Here is a 20,238-nt window from a genome sequence, read left to right on the forward strand (position 1 = left end):
CGTGACAGCCTGTTCTGTTTCATGACAACTTACATTTACTGAGTGCACACTATATGCCAGACACTATTCTCAATGTTGTCAATGTTTTATTTCATTTAATCCTCACCATAAGCTTAAAAGGTAGACACTGTAATTTTTCCCATTTACATTAGAAAGCAGACACACAGAGAGATTAAGTAATCAGTCTGAAGTTCACGGGTAACAGAACTTGAGTATTCTGACTCAAGGACCACACACTTACATCCTGCCTCTCATCAGCTTAAATACATGTAAGGCATCTAGAGATACAGCAGAGAAGTGGTCGTGGAGCATACACAGCATGGTTTCTCAAACCTCTGCTTCACCAGAATCTCCCAGGGAGACGATCTGCAATGTACACACTGAGGAGCAGGGCCCAGAAAGCCTGACCCTGGAGGCAAGGAGGCCAGAGATTTGTATTTTTAATCAGCTCTGTTGGTGATTCTGATGCTGGTGGTCTAGAGCTGGGAGGGGAACACCTAGTGCAGGAATTACTAGATGGCCCAGCGGAGGGAACATCTGGGAGATGAAAACAGGCACGTTCTCCTGGATAAGGTGGCATTTGACCTGGGCTTTTTTTTTTTTCAACTGAGGTATACTTACATATAACATTATGTTAGTTTCAAGATCTCCTGGAGAAGGACATGGTAACTCAGTCCAGTATTCTTGCCTGGGAAATCCCAAGACAGAGGAGCCTGGCAGGCTACAGTCCATGGGGTCACAAAAGAGTCAGACATGACTAAACAACAACAATAGTTGATTTATATCATGCTAGTTTCAGGTATACAGCAAAGTGCCTCAGTTTTATATGTATATAATATGTATATATATAAATACATATATTATTTCTCACCCTTTTTTCCCCTTACAAGTTATCATAAGATTTTTAAATTTTTTATTTATTTAATTAACTTGTGGCCACACCCTGGAGCAGCAGACCTGGGTCACACAGTGTGTGGCATAAGCCCTCTTGGGGGAGGTCACCATTAACCCCACCATAGAGCTGCCGAGCAGACGACCCACAAACTGCAGAACAAATATACCAAACAAATTCTCACACTGTTAAGAAAGTTCTAGGACCCACAGCAGATTTCCCAACCTGGGGATCTGGCAAAGGGATTGAGAACCACCAGGGAATTTGACTTTGGAGGCCAGTGGGATTTGATCACTGAACTTACACAGGACTGGGGAAACAGACTCTTGCAGGGCACAAACAAAACCTTGTGCACACCAGGACCCAGGAGAAAGGAGCACTGACTCCACAAGAGACTGATCCAGACTTGCCTGTAAGTGTCTAGGAGTCCACGGAGGCATGGGTCAACAGTGGCCTGCTGCAGGGTCAAGGGCACTGAATGCAACAGTGTGTGCACAAGACCTTTTGAAGGAGGTCACCATTATCTTCATTACCCCTACCATAGTTTGGTCTCAGAACAGGGAGAGAACACAGCCCCGCTCATCAACAGAAAACTGGACTAAAGATTTACTGAGCATGGCCCCGCCCATCAGAACAAGACCCAGTTTCCCTCACAGTCAGTCTCTCCCATCAGGAAGCTTCCATAAGCCTCTTATCCTTATCCATCAGAGGGCAGACAGGCTGAAAACCACAATCACAGAAAACTAATCAAACTGATCACATGGACCACAGCCTTGTCTAACTCAATGAAACTATGAGCCATGCTGTGTAGGGCCACCCAAGATAGATGGGTCATGGTGGAGAGTTCTGACAAAACATGCTCCACTGGAAAAGGGAATGGCAAACCACTTCAGTATTCTTGCCTTGAGAACCCCATGAACGGTATGAAAAGGCAAAAAGATAGGACACTGAAAGATGAATTCCCCAGGTCACAAGGTCCCCAGTATGCTACTGGAGAACAGTGGAGAAATAACTCCAGAAAGAATGAAGAGACAAAGCCAAAGCAAAAACAATGCCCAGTTGTGGATGTGACTGGTGATGGAAGTAAAGTCCGATGCTGTAAAGAGCAGTATTGCATGGGAACCTGGAATGTTGAGTCCATGAATCAAGGTAAATTGGAAGTGGTCAAACAGGAGATGGCAAACATAAACATCAACATTTTAGGAATCAGTGAACTAAAATGGACTGGAATGGGTGGATTTAATTCAGATGACCATTATGTCTACTACTGTGGACAAGAATCCCTTAGAAGAAGTGGAGTAGACCTCATAGTCAACAAAAGAGTCTGAAATGCAATACTTGGATGCAATCTCAAAAATGACAGAATGATCTCTCTTCATTTCCAAGGCAAACCATTCAATATCAAAGTAATCTAAGTCTATGCCCCAACCAGTAATGCTGAAGAAGTTGAACAGTTCTATGAAGACCTACAAGACCAAGAACTATCACCCAAAAAAGATGTCCTTTTCATAATAGAGGACTGGAATGCAAAAGTAGGAAGTCAAGAAACTTCTGGAGTAACAGTCAAGTTTGGCCTTGGGGTACAAAATGAAGCAGGGCAAAGGCTAACAGAGTTCTGCCAGGAGAATGGACTGGTTATAGCAAACACCATCTTCCAACAACACAAGAGATGACCCTACACATGGACATCACCAGATGGTCAATACCAAAATCAGATTGATTATATTCTTTGCAGCCAAAGATGGAGAAGCTCTATACAAAAATAAGACCAGGAGCTGACTGTGGCTCAGATCACGAACTCCTTATTGCCAAATTCAGACTTAAATTGAAGAAAGTAAGGAAAACCATTAGACCATTCAGGTATGACCTAAATCAAATCACTTACAATTATACAGTGGAAGGGACAAATAGATTCAAGATCTGATAGAGTGCCTGAGGAACTATGGACGGAGGTTTGTGACATTGTGCAGGAGGCAGTTATCAAGACCATCCCCAAGAAAAAGAAATGCAAAAAGGCAAAATGGTTGTCTGAGGTGGCCTTACAAATAGCCAAGAAAAGAAGAGAAGCTAAAAGCAAAGGAGAAAAGGAAAGATACACCCATCTAAATGCAGAATTCCAAAGACTAGCAAGGAGAGATGAGAAAGCTTTCCTCAGTGATCAGTGCAAAGAAATAGAGGAAAACAAAAGAATAGGAAAGACTATTTCTCTTCAAGAAAATTACTGTTCCAAGGGAACTTTTCATGCAAAGATGGACACAATAAAGGACAGAAATGGTATGGACCTAACAGAAGCAGAAGATATTAAGAAGAGGTGGCAAGAATACACAGAAGAACTATACAAAAACGATCTTCATGACCCAGATAACCACGATGCTGTGATCACTCACCTATAGCCAGATATCCTGGAATGTGAAGTCAAGTGGGCCTTAGGAAGAATCACTACAAACAAACCTAGTGAAGGTGAATGAATTCCAGTTGAGCTATTTCAAATCCTAAAAGATGATGCTGTGAAAGTGCTGCATTCAATATGCCAGCAAATATGGAAAACTCAGCAGTGGCCACAGGACTGGAAAAGGTCGGTTTTCGTTCTAATCGCAAAGAAAGGCAATGCCAAAGAATGCTCAAACTACTGCACAATTGCATTCATCTCACATGCTAGCAAAGTAATGCTCAAAATTCTCCAAGCCAGGCTTCAACAGTACCTGAACTGAGAACTTCCAAATGTTCAAGCTGGATTTAGAAAAGCCAGAGGAACCAGAGATCAAATTGCCAACATACTGGATAATTGAAAAGCAAGAGAATTCCAGAAAAACTTCTACTTCTGCTTTGTTGACTATGCCAAGGCCTTTGACTGGGTGGATCACAACAAACTGTGGATATTAAGTATCGACTATGGTTTTTCACATCCTTCTACCCTTCTCTACTTGGAGGCTATACTGGATTGAATTGTGTCCCCAAAAAGATATGTGGAAGTCTTCCTAATCCCTGGTACCTGTGAAAGAGACTTTAATTGGAAAAAGGGTCTCTGCTGATGTAACTGAGTTGAGGATTTTGAGATGAGATCATCCTGGATTATCTGGGTGGACCCTAAATCCAAACACAAGTGTCCTTATAAGACACAGAGGAGAGACACAGAAGAAAAGTCCATCTAAAGACAGAGGCAGAGATTGGAGCTTTGCTGCCATAAGCCAAGGAACGCCTGGAGCCATCAAGAACTGGAAGAGGCAAGGGAAAAGACTTCAGAAGGAGCTTGTCCCTGCCGACACCCTGATTTCAGACTCTTGGCCTCCAAAATTGTGACAGAATACACTTTTGCTGTTTTAAGCCACCAAGTTTGTGGTAATGTGTTATTGGCAGAGCTTGGAAACTAGTAATACAGAGGCTTTCATCCTCGGCCCATCCTTTGCCGGTCTTTGCGATCAGAGGTCTTTGTGATTAGAAGCTGAACTGTGGAGGTCCTGGCCCGGAGATGGCTCAGCTGTGCTTGCTGAACCCCCAGCCAGGACACCAGGCCCAGGAGGGTGGAGGAACCCGGCTGTGAGCAATGCGGTGGCATCATCACCTTTGCGAGTCTGCGATTTCTCCACTATGTTTTGAATGCATGCTTATACAAAGTCAAATAAAGGCTCTGTTCTCAGTCTCTGGCTTCACATTTTACACAGGAGGAAGTCAACACCTAGATGGCGTAATTTCTAGCCCAAGGCCGCCCAGTGAGTGGGTGGCAGGGCAGAGCCAGGACCCCTGTCTAAAGGACACATCTCCTGAGGGAAGTCCAGTCCAAGGCTCTCACTGTGGGTTTGCCACAAAGCCCTGGTTATTGCAAGGCTGGATGTTGTTACTTTAACTTCACTCCGAAAGAGTCACTTCTAATGATTTTGCTTGCCCCTGACCCTCATGTGGGTAGTGGCGTTGACCTCTGGCTTAGAGACTCTGATGGTTCCCTTCCCCACAGCTGGGTCTTCTGCTTTAGGGATGCAAGTTTAGCTATCTTCGGAAGCCACTATCTGAAATGCAGAAGTTGGCCATCTGTAGAACTGACAGCACTGGCTGTGGTCTGTGAAACACCAAATCTTGGAGAAGTACCTCTTTAGCGAGGTTATTAATACTTCCTTTGCCCACGTGCCACAACGACTTTCTGCAAGAAAGAGAGAAAAAAAAAAGCCTCCCTCATGTGCCTGCAAGAGAACTTCCTCTTCATCTAAAGTCCTGGCTTCCCATTCCCCCTTTGCTGACACTTGAGCTGGCAGAACGTGGCTGGCCCAGGAATGAACCTTGTCCCCCAGTTTGGGACAAGGTTCCAGAGACTCCCCTTACCAGAGGTCCAATTTCGTGTTGTGTCCCAGGAGAAAGGGCAGCAGTGCTCAGGCAGGAGAAGCAGGGATGGAAATCGGACTGAGAAATATTTATGGAGAGTGTGGTCCTTGGAAGGTGTGGAAAGGTCAGGGATGGAAATAGGAATGGCCAAGGGTTAGGTGCAGCATTAATTTGCAACTCTGGGTGCCATGTCGGGAAGTTTTAAAACATCTAAATGCCAGCCTGCACCCGTACCATTTGCATCAGAATGTCTGGGGGAAGGGGTGTCGTGGGAGGAGACAGGCATCAGTGTTTATTAAAGATCTCCAGATGGGTCCAGTGTGTAGCAAAGTTAGGGAACTCCCCTGGACAAGAGCCAGATATTCTGCAGACCTGGGACTGCATTGGATCCCAGGTGGGTCCTAGGCATTGGCAGTCTTTAAAAATCTGCCAGGTGAATTCAGTGTACAGAGCTGAATCAAGTAAATAATAAAGAGAAAGTCAAGTGGGCATTATCAAAGTGTCTGCAGCTGCTGGTCTTTTCCCATCTGTATGGTCTGTATCACTCACAAGATAGAGCTTTTGGGGAGGAGAATAACTTCTGGTAGATTCCAGACACAGCTGATGATGGCGGGCACCAGATGCTGACCGCTTAGTGGCCTATCAAGAACAGTGCATTGGAGAGAAAACAAAACCTTCTCAGAACCAGGAGTGAAGGCCCAAACCAGTGTAGTCCTCTGCTCTCAGTCACCAAGCTTTTTAAGTCTCAGAGGGCTTTTTGAAGTGATCCTGAGAGCTCTTAGGACCTGCATGTGTGCAGGCTACAGGCACAGCTGTTTCCAGGGACATGAGGGTAGATGCCGTTTGGCTATGAATCTTCCTTTGGGGTGCCTCAACTCTGGAGCTGCTTCACAAAGCACTGAGCAATTTCCTCATTTCTGTCTTTCCTTCTCAATACATTTTTTTTTTTCTTCTCAGAAGCATGATTGGCTACAGACATCAGGTAAACATGGGGCCCCTACAGTTCCATCTTAGCTCCCTGACCCTACATCCTTCTCCCCTAGAGTCTCATCTTTGCAACACTTTTTTTTTTTTTTTGCACCTTGGTACCTCCACTCCAGCTGGCCAGGTGGATTTCTTTTCATCTCATTCTTGCCTTGGGATTCTGCCTTCCTGGCCTCCAGGACTTCACCTCTCTGCCCTGGGCTCTGGGGCTGGTGTTCTCCATAAGCAAACAGAGCCAATGGGACAGAGGTGACACCTCCCTTCCACTCCTGCCCTTGTCAGCTTTGGTTTGTTCTCAAGGCATGCGGATAGTGGTGATGGTTCATGCGATGGTTCTTATATTGTCTGAAACTTCTTTGGGAACATATATTATTATCTTGTGCTTGCCTCATTTTTAAATGAGACTTCTTCCTGAGACTTTCCTCGTGGTCCAGGAGTTTAGACTCTGCTTCCACTGCAGGGGACACGGTTTGATCCCAGGTCTGGGAACTAAGATTCCACATGCCATGCAGCACAGCCCAAAATAAATACATAAAAATTCTCCCTAATAATTTTTTCTTAAATCCAGACTTCTTAGTGTTCTCAACTCACATATAGCACTAGAAAAACTTTGATCCTGGGACTAAGGATTTATAGGATGTAACATAAAGGCTGGGCCCTGATAGGCTTACCTTGACAATGTTCTAGGGACAACACTAATGAAGGGCATTAATTGTGATGGAGGGCTAGGGAGGTCATGCTTCCTACTAGGGAAATAAAAATTCAGAACATGAGAATCTGGAGAGAAGATAAATCTTGCTTCTTAAGCAAAATGAATTAAGGGGAGATGTTAACTGATTCTACAAGTTTCACATCAACTATCAGTATCTTTAAGAATGTCTTGAAAGACTTACATTTACTTAAACCCACAAAAGTTGTATTTTGAATATAAGTGAGAGTAGAAAAAGAGAACCCAGAAGAATCGAAAACTTCTCAGTAGAGTGGGGACTAAATAACATATATCATGTTTTATCAAATGTAATGACAGTTATGTCTGAAAACTGGGCTGCTCTCATTTCTATTCTCAGCTCTAATACTGACTCATCGTATGGCTTGAAGCAAGTCACTAAACAACGTTAGACCTCAGCTTCTCCATATAAAAATGGCAATTAAAATACTAGATAGAGGAACTAGCATTTATGGAGCAACTGATCTATGCTGGTGTGCTAAGTGCTTTATGTTATGTTGTAGTATTTCATTCAGCAAATATGTGACCACCCAGTGTGCACAGAATACTGTGCCTGGCCTCAGAGATACATCAGGCACACAGCAAAGCTTGCTCCCTTAGAGCTTAAGTTCTAGTTGGGTTGGGTGATAACAAACAAAAATGAAAGAACAAGATACTGTCAAATAATGGCAAGGGCTTCTCAGGCGGTGCTCGTGGTGAAGAACCTGACTGCCAATGCAAGGGATGTAAGAGATTCAGGTTCCATCTATGGGTCCAGACAATCCCCTGGCACAGGGCGGCAACCGACTCCAGTATTCTTGCCTCAAGACCTCCACGGACAGAGGAGCCTGGCGGGCTAGAGTCCAATAGGGTCGCAAAGAGTTGGACACGACTGGAGCCACTTAGCATGCACATGCACCCTATATAGATAATAAAACCAGATCGCATGATCAAAAGTAACCTGGGGACAGGGTTACTTGTGTAAGGTGGGCTCCCTGGGAGGTGACATTGGAATTGAGACCAGAACTGCAGGAAGAGCCTCAGAGTCCAGGGCCCATGGGACAAGGTGTGGAGAAGAGAGTTCCAGGTAGGCGTTCAGTGCTAAGGCCCTGATGCAGGTAGAAACTTCAGCTGTTTGGAAGGCCAGGGACTGCAGGAGAGTGACCGGGTGGGAGGTAGGAGGAAGTGATCATCAAATAAGGTGAGATTAGGGAGGTAGGCAGGAGACTGATCGCAGTGGCAATCAGTGGGACGTGCTAAAGTTTTTGGGCTTTATTCTGATCGGTCTGATTTACATCTTTTCAGGAAAATCACGAGGCGTATTAAGGAGTGTGGCTATAGTGGCACAAGAACGGAAGCAGAAACAACAGGAGGGAGGCTGTAGTCTAATCTTGGTGAGAGAAGAAAACTTTTCTGTAAAGGGTCAGATAGTAAATAGGTTTTGTGAGCCACATAAGCTCTCTTGCACACATTCTGCCTCTCCCCCTCTCTCTCCTGACCCTTCTCCTTCATTTGTAACAACCCTCTGCAAGTGTGGAAACCATTCTTAGCTCCCAGGCAATATAAAAGCAGGAGGCTGCCAGACGGATTTGGCCTGCCTAGCTGGGCAGTACTTGGCCGATCCCTAGCTCAGAGAGAAGTGGAAACTGATAGGCATATATTTAGGACACAGAACTCATAGGACTTGCTGATGAACTGGCTCTGTGTGGGTTGGGGGGTAAGAGAAAGAGGAAACAAGGATGGCCTCAGTGAAGAAGTAGAAAGTGGTGTCATTTACTGAGATGGGGAAAGCAGCAGATTTGGGAGTAGGGGGAGAGGCCAAATCAAGAGTTAAGTGTGAATTGCCTATTAGTCATCCAAGTGGAGATGTCAAGTCAGGAGCCTGATACAGACTCTGGAGTTTAGGGGAGAGGGCAGGGCTGGAGATTCACACCTGGGAGTTATCCTCTATGGATGCATTTCAAGTCCTGGATGGGATGAGATCACCCACAGGGCAGCATAGAGTTTCCAGGATCAGCTCTCCAGGGGACTCTAGAACTTAGAGGACCCACAGAAAATATCCTTGGAGTCACTCTCTGGGTCAAAGAGTATGACACATAACAAGCTGCTTTCCAAAAGACTCTCTTGTCTCTTCACAGAACCCATCTTGTTTTAGCTATTCAAATGCAGCTTTGTGAGTGGGACTGTACACGCAAATGGGCAGGGATACCGGAGGTAGGGATCCTTCACTGCTTCTGCGTGGGAGCCGGGGAGCCTCAAGCCACACCAGAGGATTAGGCTGCTTGAAGGAGGCATCAAGGGGCCATAGGAGCGTCCAGGGACTCCCAACCACAGAACTGCCCAGCAAGCTTATTACAAACGCAGATTTTTAATAAGAGCTTCTGATTCACTGTCTGGAGTGAGGTGTGTGTTAAACAAACTCCCTCTCATACAAACGAAAGTTTGTGAAATCTGTGGCTTAAAGACAGACTGGGTGGAGGGTGCATCCTGGTGACATCTCTTCACCTCCAGAGGCTGGGGTGGGGGAGTGGGGTTTTCAGGAATCTTAGGTGAGGCTGGCTGGGGAAGTTTCAGGATGATGGGATAGCAGAGCACTGTGAGGCCAGGGGGTAAAAAAAAAACAAAAAAACATTTTCTTTAGTTGTGGGACACTTTCCATTTGCTCTCCAATTCAGAATGAGGCCTTTTCCCCAAAGAGATGTGAAATGGGACCTGGGATCTTCCCAACCCAGGGATCGAACCCACATCTTTTATGTCTCCTGCATTACAGGAAGATTCCTTACAATCTGAGCCACCAGGGAAATCCTTATTTAACACAGAGGCAGAGTTGAAAAGTTCTCATTCCCTGGAGTATCTACTCTGCCCTCTAGTTACATAGCAGAGGGGAGTTTTTTGTTTTTTTCCCTGTAATTTTGTATGGAAACAAGAACACATTTTTCAATTAAAAAAAAAAAAACAAACATGTTGTTGCTGAAACTGAAGTGGTATCCTACACTTTGAATACATTATGGGTTAAATAAATTTGTGTGAAAACAACTAAGGAATAATGGAATAGATTTGCTGTTAGACCTCCTGTGAGGCGCTAAGGAATTAATCTTGCATTCATTGAATCTTTATTTATTGTGCCTTCTAAGTGCCAGGCACTATTTGAGATTCAGAAAATAAAGTAGTGAACAAAATAGACAAAAATCCCTGCGCCTAACAAAATACATATCCTAATTAAGGAGACAGATTAATATTAAGACAGATTTATCATTAAATTATTAATGATAAATAAGTAAAATGTATGCAGCATTAGATAGTGATGAGTACTAAGGAGAAAATATAAAGGAGGGAAGGGGGGCCAGAGGGGGCGGGGGACAGGAAAGAGCTGAGGGCCAGGATAAGTGAGACAGGAAAGGACTTGAGAGCTGTGACTGGGGAAAGTAACTCAATTTCTCTAAGTAAAATATAATTTCTTCACCTGTAAAATATAAATAATATTAACAGCACCTTTCTAAAGATAGTTCAGGCCCTCAGACTGACTTTGTCACTTTTAAACTATGGGACTTTGGGTACAAGAATTCTTTGGGGTCTCAGAACCTCAGTTTCCTCATTTATAAAATCAAAAGATTTGCTCAGCCTATGTCACACTGGTTTTTGAAAGTGCCAACCAACATAATTAATATGTGTGAAAATATTTTAAAACATATAAGCTATTATTTAAATGTAAGAAATCTAAAGAAAACATACACATAGGTTTTTTTTTATGGTTTGCAAATCTCTTGCTGATGATCAGCAGAGCCTCAGGACTGTGAGTAAACAATGAATTAGATACTGACTTGGTACTGATTCCATGTACTGGCAAGGAAAAGGCCAATGCAAAATATCAGGATGTACTGGGAAATCCCAAGGACAGAGGAGCCTGGTGGGTTACAGTCCATAGGGTCACAAAGAGTCAGACATGACTGAAGCAACTTCGGACACACACACTAAGAGAGTGTCCCTGGTGGCTCAATTGTTAAAGAGTTGCTGGCAATGCAGGAGACTGCCTGCAATGCAGGAGACCTGGGTTGGATCCCTGGGTTGGGAAGATGCCCTTGAGGAGGGCATGGCAACCCACTCCAGTATTCCTGTCTGGAGAATCCCACAGACAGAAGAGCCTGGTGGGCTACATTCCACGGGGTCACAAGAGTCAGACACAACTTAGCGACTAAACCACCAATGAGTAGATTAGCAATCATATCTCTTTGAAGAGGGATAAAATAATCAAATAAGTGTTCCTAAGTAGACACCTCATAAAATAATTATTATATGGCATTTGTCAAATTTTAAAATGATTTATGAAGAGCTGACTCATTTGAAAAGACCCTGATGCTGGGAAAGATTGAGTGCAGGAGGAGAAGGGGACAACACAGGATGACATGGTTGGATGGCATTATCAACTCAATGGACATGGGTTTGGGTGGACTCCAGCAGTTGGTGATGGACAGGGAGGCCTGACATGCTGCGGTTCTTGGGGTTGCAAAGAGTTGGACACAACTGAGCAACTGAACTGAACTGAAAATGCTTTACAGCTCCTTTATGTTTGTTCTTGTTTTGTTTGTGCAACTTCAGTTCCAGAAAAACTAGGTAGACTGAAATAAGTTATAAATACGGAACAGTTATTTAATTTGCTAAGTGCAGACAGTCCACCTTCTGGGTATTTCTGTAGATGCTCAATAAACATGAATCAAAGTAAGATAATTTCAAACTAAGTACTCTTTTTTTCATCTTCCTATTTTTTTCAGCCTTGAATCCCCATAATGGTTAAATCAATAAACATGTCAGTATGTACGAATGGTATAGAGTCTGGCACACAGTAGGCAGTCAATAAATATTTATTACAGGAAAGCATGAATGATTACTATGTAAATTTTCTTGCTATGACTAGTAAGACGGTATTTTAAACGTTTAAAATACACCAATACTTGCCCTCCATGTACAACTCTTATCTGGTAAACCACATTAGGTCCATCTACAGTGTTCATTCAATTTAAATATTAATCCAAATTTAGTTTGAATACTACCTGGCAGAGTAGGTGCTCAATATTTGCTAAATAAGATGCACATTCAGAAATTAGTTACTACAGCCTAAATAACCCCCACTCAGGCCCACGAACTGGACACCTCCAGCTCACATTCACCAGGTGACTTCTACCACTTCTCTCAAGTTCTGGCCCCCACTCGCCTAATAGCCAAATTAGAATCTTTCTTCAGCTTCTCGAAGTCTTCCTCTTAGGTGCTCTACGTCCCAACTGTCACCAGGGTGCTAGGGCCGCCCCACAGCCTGTCCGCGGTGGTCGGTGGGCGGGCCCAGCGATAGGCAGTGTGGCTGTTTCCTATTGGGGCTTGGTTGCTATGGTATCACCGACCTTAAACATCGCGGGCGCTACTTCCGGAAATTAAAAGAAAATTACTTCCTGAGCTGCCCGTACTTGCTATGGCCGACTGAGCAGGCACTGAGCTTAATAAAAACGAAACTTTTCCTGGAAACCCCTAGAAAAATCTCATTTAACCGTTTTAATTTGTGGGCATGACGTAGTATCATATCCCTTCTTCACTTTATAAAGGTTTACTAATACATTCCCCCCTCCCCAGTCTATTTGCCAGTCTCCAAAATGGCGCCGGCGACTTTGAGAAGGTCAGAGGTGAGTTCCGTGGGCCCTCCCGGTTCCGGCGCGATCGAGGCCCAGGGCGGCGAACAGTCTCCGGCACCATGTCTGGCTCCTCAGGCCCACAGGCTCAGCGTGGCCCTTGCCCGTTCGCGTTGCTGCTGCTACTCCTGCTGGGCCCCAGCTCGGTCGTCGCCATCTCCTTCCACCTGCCCGTTAACTCCCGCAAGTGCCTCCGCGAGGAGATCCACAAGGACCTGCTGGTGACGGGCGCGTACGAGATCACCGACCAGTCTGGGGGCGCCGGCGGCCTGCGCACCCATCTCAAGGTGCGGCGCGGGGCGGGGCGGGGAGGGGAGACCGCAGGCGCCGGCGAGGTGGCCGAGGATCGGGGAGTCGGGCGGGCGGAGGTCTGGAGGGCCGGCCTGGCCGCGCGGAGCGCGAAGGGCGCGCCGTCGAGACCGCCCCCTCACCCCGCTCGTTGGCGGTCGCGGGGCGGGACTGGGAACCGCGCACCGAAGCCGGGAACCCTTTAGGGGGCCCGCCAGGGCCTTGGCGGATGTGGTGACCGCTGAGCGGCCGCGGCCTTGACTTTGGGTCCTTGTGGTCTTGTTCCTGTTTTGGTTTTAGGTACCTTGAACTGGTAACTAGGGGTCTTCAAAGAAGTCTTTGGAGGCTGATTATTTGTGGGGATCATCATCATAAGACATTGATACCTGCAGGAAAATAATGGAATCAGATTTACTGTGAATAATAAAAAGCTGTTATTTCTTGAGCATCAGCTGTGTTCAGGTCCCGTGCTGCTGTACACATATTAGCATTTAGTTCGTACATTACCCTATGAACTAAGTACTGTTTAGCCTCATTTTACACATGATAAAACGGAGGCTCAGAAAGGTAATAGAGCTGGTGTCAGAGCTGAAGTGGATTCTTAGGTTGGGAGTTAAGTAAGGTGACAGAAAACTGCTGCAATCTTATTCTCACCGTGTCTTTTATTTGTCATTCCTGTGATTGATTAAAGTCGATTTTTGGTGACAAAACGGTCTCAGTCTCTAGTCCTTTCCTTTCTGGTTCCCCAGAGTCTGGGCTTGGCCAAGTTTTCTGTAAATTTCAGTGATACTCTTGGATGGTGACAAGTATTACTGTAGTGCCAGTTTGGTCCAATATTGATTTGGGATGACCAGACCTGATCTTCGAAGCGTTCATGTGTTCAATATCTGTCAATATTTGATTGCATTTTAGGTAATTTTATTCATTCACTATAAGCACCTGGTTTTTGTTTTTAACAGGAGGGGTCTTGAACCCAGACAGGAAGAAACATTTTTACACTAAATTAGAGCTTTGGGTGTAATAAAATCATAGTTTTATTTGTAAGTATTGGAACCCATTAGTGGTAACAGATGGCCTCCTTGGTGGGTCAAAGGGTAAAGAATCCACCTGCAGTGTAGGAGACTCTGGAAATGAGGGTTGGATCCCTGGGTCAGGAAGATTTCCTGGAGAAGGGCATGGCAACTCACTGCAGTATTCTTGTGTGGACAGAGGAGCCTGGCGGGGCCTACAGTCACAAAGAGTTGGGCATGACTAAAGCGACTGAGTATGCACAGTGGTTAACAGATGCAGATTATTTAAACTTTGAGAGGTAAAAACTATTTTCACCACTGTTGCACCATGACCCAGACTTTTGTTATTCTCTTCAGGCCCCAAACTTCTCTCTGGCCAAGAAAGAAATGATGGCATAATTTTATAGGCTTAGATACAGTATTTTGGGGGTCCTGCTTCTGGCTCGTCAAAGGGTGTAGGGCATAGTATCAAAGAATTTGAGCAATGAAAGAGAGTTTACTCTCATCTCTAGTGTTGCTCCTCTGATTTGTACTTACGATTTAAAACCTTAACTATTCTTTACCTGGTAAAGTTGAAATTTTCCAACATACTCTGTAGCACTCTTCATGATCTGTTCCTGAAGCTTTACGTACTTTGTTATCACTCCCCTTTGCATTTTATATATGAGCCACCCTGAACAGTACCCTAAACTCAGTTTATTTTCATCTTACAGTGTAACTAGTATTATGTCTTGTCTTCCTCATTAAACTATTAGTATCGTGAGGGCAGTTGTTATTTTCGTGTTCATTTTTTTCTGAATGTCAAGCATACTGCCTTGCTTCTAGTAAGCACTTAATACAGGAAGCATATAATATAGCAGGTTCTTACAGGAATTACATTTACATCCAAGGCTGCTGAAGGGACCTTGGCAGCAGGAATCTGTATCTACATGCTACCATTTTATCATCACACACTTGCTCTCCCCACGTCTGCTCTGTTCTCTTGCTTTGTGGTTGTTTATTTCTAAGTCGGGCCCGACTCTGCAACCCCATGAACTGCTGCACACCAGGCCTCCCTGGCGTCTTTCACCATCCTCCAGAGTTTTCTCAGACTCACGTCCATTGAGTCGGTGATGCCATCCAACCGTCTCATCCTCTGTCTGCTCTGTTCTCTTGCTACTGGCCAGCTGACTCAGACTACCTCTGAGGTCCTTCTCCTGGATGCCAAGTAGGTAACAAAAATGAATGAATTGGGCCAGCTATAAGAAAAACGGCAGCCATGATTGATAAATGAGGGATAACTGGGAGTAGTGGAAACTGTCAGTTTGGAATAGTCAGTACTTATCTCTTGATGTGGACCTGTTGCCACATCTGGTTTTTCAAATGAAGTTAGAAATCCAGATTTTTAAGCGAAAGCTCTTGATTTTAAAATATCACCAACTAATTCAAGTTGGTCTTGGCATTTGTTTTTTTATAGAGAAGAGTACAGTCTGTCCACCATGTGTACACATTACCCAGATTATCGGAATCGTGTCACACTTATTTCATCTTAACTGCTTCTCCCTTCTCATTTTATGCTGAGTCGTTTTAAACTAAAGTCTGAGTATCATGGTGTTTCAGTCTTTCATACTTCAGGATGAATCTCTTTAAAAATATGAACTTAATCACAATGTTATGTGGCTGTTTTCCTGCCTTGCAAAGTTAACAATGATTCCTTAATGCTGTCTAATGATTGATTGATGTTTAGTCACTAAATTGTATCTGACTCTCTTGTGACCCCATGTACTGTAGCACTCTAGACTTTTATGTCCATGGGCTTTCCCAGGTGAGAATTCTGGAGTAGGTTGCCATTTCTTCCTCCAGGGGATCTTCCCAAGTCAGGGATCAAACCCACATCTCCTGCATTGGCAGGCGGATTCTTTATCGCTGAGCCACCTACCCACTTCATACTCAAATTTCTCCACTTGTCTCAAAAATAGCTATTTAAAATTAATTTGTTGTATCTCTCAAGTCTCTTTAATCTACAATAGTTTCACTCTCTCTTCCCCAGCTCCCTTTTTTTTATATGCTTGAAATTATATTGTTGGGGTCAGTGGTCCTTAAATCATGTCCTACATTGTAGGTCTGTCTCTGCTTCCTTGAGGTGTCATTTGACGAGTCTGTCCCCCATGTTCTTGTAAAAGTAATCAACTATAAATAGGTAACTAGATTCGGGTTTATGTGAGGCTACTTCACAAGTGGTGGTGTGTGCTTCATGTGACATCATGGCACTGCACACAGCACTTTTGTGCCCCTCAGTGCTGCTAAGGTAGATCAGTAGATTCAGTGTGTGTATTAAAGTCCAACTGCTGCTCTAAACAAATTATCATGGACTTAGTGGCTCACTGGTAGTTCAGCTGGTAAAGAATCCACCTGCAATGCAGGAGAGCCTGGTTCTATTCCTGGGTCAGGAAGATCCACTGGAGAAAGGGATAGGCTACCCACTCCAGTATTCTTGGGCTTCCCTTGTGGCTCAGCTGGTAAAGAATCCGCCTGCAATGTGGGACACCTGGGTTTGATCCCTGGGTTGGGAAGATACCCTGGAGAAGGGAAAGGCTACCCACTCCATTATTCTGGCCTGGAGAGTCCATGGGGTCACAAAGAATTGGACACAACTGAGTGACTTTCACTGGTGGCTCACTGCACACATTTATCTTTCAGTTCTAGAGTTCAGAAGTCCTAAAATCAAGGTGTCAACAGTACTGTGTTCCTTCTGCAGGCTCTAGGGGAGAATCCATTTACTTGCCATTTCCAACTTCTAGAGGCCACCTGCACTCTTTGACTGGTGACCCCTTCCTCCATCTTCAAAGCCAGAAGCATGGTATCTCCAAAACTTTCTCTTCCTTTCTCCCACCCAAACCTCTCTCCCTTCTCAGCTTCTATCATCTCATCTCCTCTGACTCTCCTACTTCTTTCTTTCCCTTATAAGGACCCTTAATTTAATTCACATCTGCAAACCCCTTTTTGCCACGTAGAATCACACATTCACAAGTTCTGGAAATAAGGATATGGACATCTCTTGGGGGTTGGGAACATTATCCTGCCTACGAAGTTGGTAACAGCCTGGAGCCTCTAATGCAAAGCTGCCAATTAATCTTTAACTTGTGAAGCTATTGATGATTTATATGGGTATATTGTTTCATTAAGATTGTGAAATGATGATTTTCTAATTGTTCATTTCATGTTTACTAGCTGGAATTACTCCTAAGAAATGCATCACTTAAAGCCATTTGGTTACTCTAAAATTTATAATTCAGGAACGAAAGTTGGGCTTAGTGCAGAGTTCATTCCTTTTTCTTGTTGGTTTTCACAGCAAGTAGTTGTTGCTCTTGTCATTTCCACTGTAGTCTGAAGAAGGCTGTTGTTGTTTTAAGTATTATACTGAGGTCATTTTTGATTGTCGTCTACTTCCATTTTTGGAGTGCTTGTTTTAGTCCGTTGCAGTCATTCTTTATGTACACTTGTCCCTTTGGCTCCTGTATCTTTTTGACCCAATCCTGTTGGACTTTGATGGCTTCCCTCTTTTGTGGAATAGCTAGGTGGTACCCTTGGCTCATCTTTTGTATGTCGAACCCCTGACTTGCATGCAGCTGTTCCTCCAAGAAGTTGTGGTTCCTTTTTGTGAGGCATGGTATTTTAGAGACCATAAGTCAGGTGTCATTTTTAAAAGTTTAATATATTGTGCAGGCTGCAGAACCTATATGTGAGCTTGATCACACTCCTTAGCACAATTTGCAAACTTTTTCATAGCCTCTGTCCACTTAGTTCTGCTTTCTCTTAAAGTTTGACCACTCACTGCCCAGACTCTGCCTCAAGAATTCTCTCTATGCATCTTTTTACCTTCTGAGGTGCAACTCCAGTGTGCAAGGATCTGAGTGGTTCAGCTTCTTTTTATGTCCCAGGCCATATTCTAGGTCTCCAGACAGCCTGTTAATTATCTTCCTTTTGGTCATATATCCACCCCTGATTTAAGCAGCCACGGTTTGGAGAAATGGATACTTTCTGCAAAAGTTGGTCACCTGGGCTTGGCATTTAGCTATTGCCCTGATTGAGACAGTCTCTCTTAGAAGGATCTTTGTGAATGTAGTATCTTGATAAACCTGTCTCATTCATCATCCTCCTGTCACAGAGCACCTTAACGTCCAGTGAATACATGAGTGTCACCATACATCACTCTACCTTGTAGTTCAGTGTTTACCCATCTCCTCAGGTAGACTTTAAGCTTGAGCAGAGCCTGTGTCTGAATCGTCATTGAAATGCTTGTGTCTAATACAGACATCCTGGAAGGTGAAGTCAAGTGGGCCTTAGAAAGCATCACTATGAACAGAGTGGAGGTGATGGAATTCCAGTTGAGCTATTTCAAATCCTGAAAGATGATGCTGTGAAAGTGCTGCACTCAATATGCCAACAAATTTGGAAAATTCAGCAGTGGCCACAGGACTGGAAAAGGGCAGTTTTCATTCCAATCCCAAAGAAAGGCAATGCCAAAGAATGCTCAAACTACTGCCCAATTGCACTCATCTCACACGCTAGTAAAATAATGCTCAAAATTCTCCAAGCCAGGCTTCAGCAATACGTGAACTGTGAACTTCCAGATGTTCAAGCTGGTTTTAGAAAAGGCAGAGGAACCAGAGATCAGATTGCCAACATCTGCTGGATCGTGGAAAAAGCAAGAGAGTTCCAGAAAAACATCTATTTCTGCTTTATTGACTATGCCAAAGCCTTTGACTGTGTGGATCACAACACACTGTGGAAAATTCTAAAAGAGGCGGGAATACCAGACCACCTGACCTGCCTCTTGAGAAATCTGTATGCAGTTCAGGAAGCCACAGTTATAACTGGACATGGAACAACAGACTGGTTCCAAATAGGAAAAGGAGTACGTCAAGGCTGTATATTGCCACCCTGCTTATTTAACTTCTATGCAGAGTACATCATGAGAAACGCTGGACTGGAAGGAACACAAGCTGGAATCAAGATTGCCGGGAGAAATACCAATAACCTCAGATATGCAGATGACACCACCCTTATGGCAGAAAGTGAAAAAGAACTAAAGAGCCTCTTGATGAAAGTGAAAGAGGAGAGTGAAAAAGTTGGCTTAAAGCTCAACATTCAGAAAACAAAGATCATGGCATCCAGTCCCATCATGTCATGGGAAATAGATGGGGAAACAGTGGAAACAGTGTCAGACTTTATTTTTCTGGGCTCCAAAATCACTGCAGATGGTGATTGCAGCCATGAAATTAAAAGACACTTACTCCTTGGAAAGAAAGTTATGACCAACCTAGATAGCATATTCAAAAGCAGAGATACTACTTTGCCAACAAAGGTCCATCTAGTCAAGGCTATGGTTTTTCCATAGTCATGTATGGATGTGAGAGTTGGACTATGAAGAAAGCTGAGTGCTGAAGAATTGATGCTTTTGAACTGTTGGAGAAGACTCTTGAGAGTCCCTTGGACTGCAAGGAGATCCAACCAGTCCATCCAAGGAGATCAGTCCTGGGTGTTCATTGGAAGGACTGATGCTGAGGCTGAAACTCCAGTACTTTGGCCACCTCATGCGAAGAGTTGACTCATTGGAAAAGACCGTGATGCTGGGAGGGATTGAGGGGCAGGAGGAAAAGGGGACGACAGAGAATGAGATGGCTGGATGGCATTACCGACTCGATGCACATGAGTTTGGGTGGACTCTGGGAGTTGGTGATGGACAGGGAGGCCTGGTGTGCTGCGATTCATGGGGTCGCAGAGAGTTGGACACGACTGAGCAACTGAACTGAAATGAATACAGTGGATGGTACAAAGTAGGACTTCAGCCTAAGGAATGAATGAACAAATGAATTGGCACTGTCCTAATCTCATCTCTGATCTTTTCCTCTTCACTTGTCTCCTCCTACTCCTCACTGTAGCCATTCTGAATACCTTGCAGTTCTTTGAGCACAGTGTTCTCTTAATGGGGACCAGTCTTTGCCTGTACACCTCTCCTGTGTGCTTCCCCAGTAATGGAAAGTAATGTCATGCCTACTGTGTAGGCATTATTGTACAACTGAGTTACATATTTTAGTCTTATTGAGCTTGGGTCTGGAGTCAGACAGATTTGGATTCAGATCCCATCAGCTCCACCATTTAAAGGGGGTATGGTCTTAGGGGAATTACTTAACCTTTCTCTTTGAGTCTCTTATATGTAAGATGGGGATGATAGTGTTCGTAGAATTATTAGAAGGGCTAATGGAATGATCTCTTTATTGTGCAGGGCTTATTGCAGTGGGCCATAGATATTAGTACTTTGCTTTTCTCTCTAGTAAATGAAAATTGAATTGCCTATCTGACTTCCTCTCCCTGTGTCATTACAGT

The 20,238-nt window shown here is 44.2% G+C and overlaps 1 protein-coding gene across 1 annotated transcript in view; it reads left to right on the forward strand.

The window, feature by feature from the left end:
* Positions 1–12,597: 12,597 nt before the first annotated feature.
* The window catches only part of TMED10 (transmembrane p24 trafficking protein 10), a 34,761-nt gene continuing 27,120 nt past the window's right edge, over positions 12,598–20,238 (forward strand). The window contains exon 1 of the mRNA XM_086319626.1: positions 12,598–12,858. Within this exon, the coding sequence (XP_086175752.1) occupies positions 12,634–12,858 (225 nt within the window). The 5' untranslated portion in view covers positions 12,598–12,633. The remainder of the gene's footprint in view (positions 12,859–20,238) is intronic.

This window comes from Bos grunniens, chromosome 10, assembly GCF_055505025.1.
Source record: "Bos grunniens cultivar Pamir isolate PY7600 chromosome 10, Bosgru_T2T1.0, whole genome shotgun sequence".
Lineage (NCBI taxonomy): Eukaryota > Metazoa > Chordata > Mammalia > Artiodactyla > Bovidae > Bos > Bos grunniens.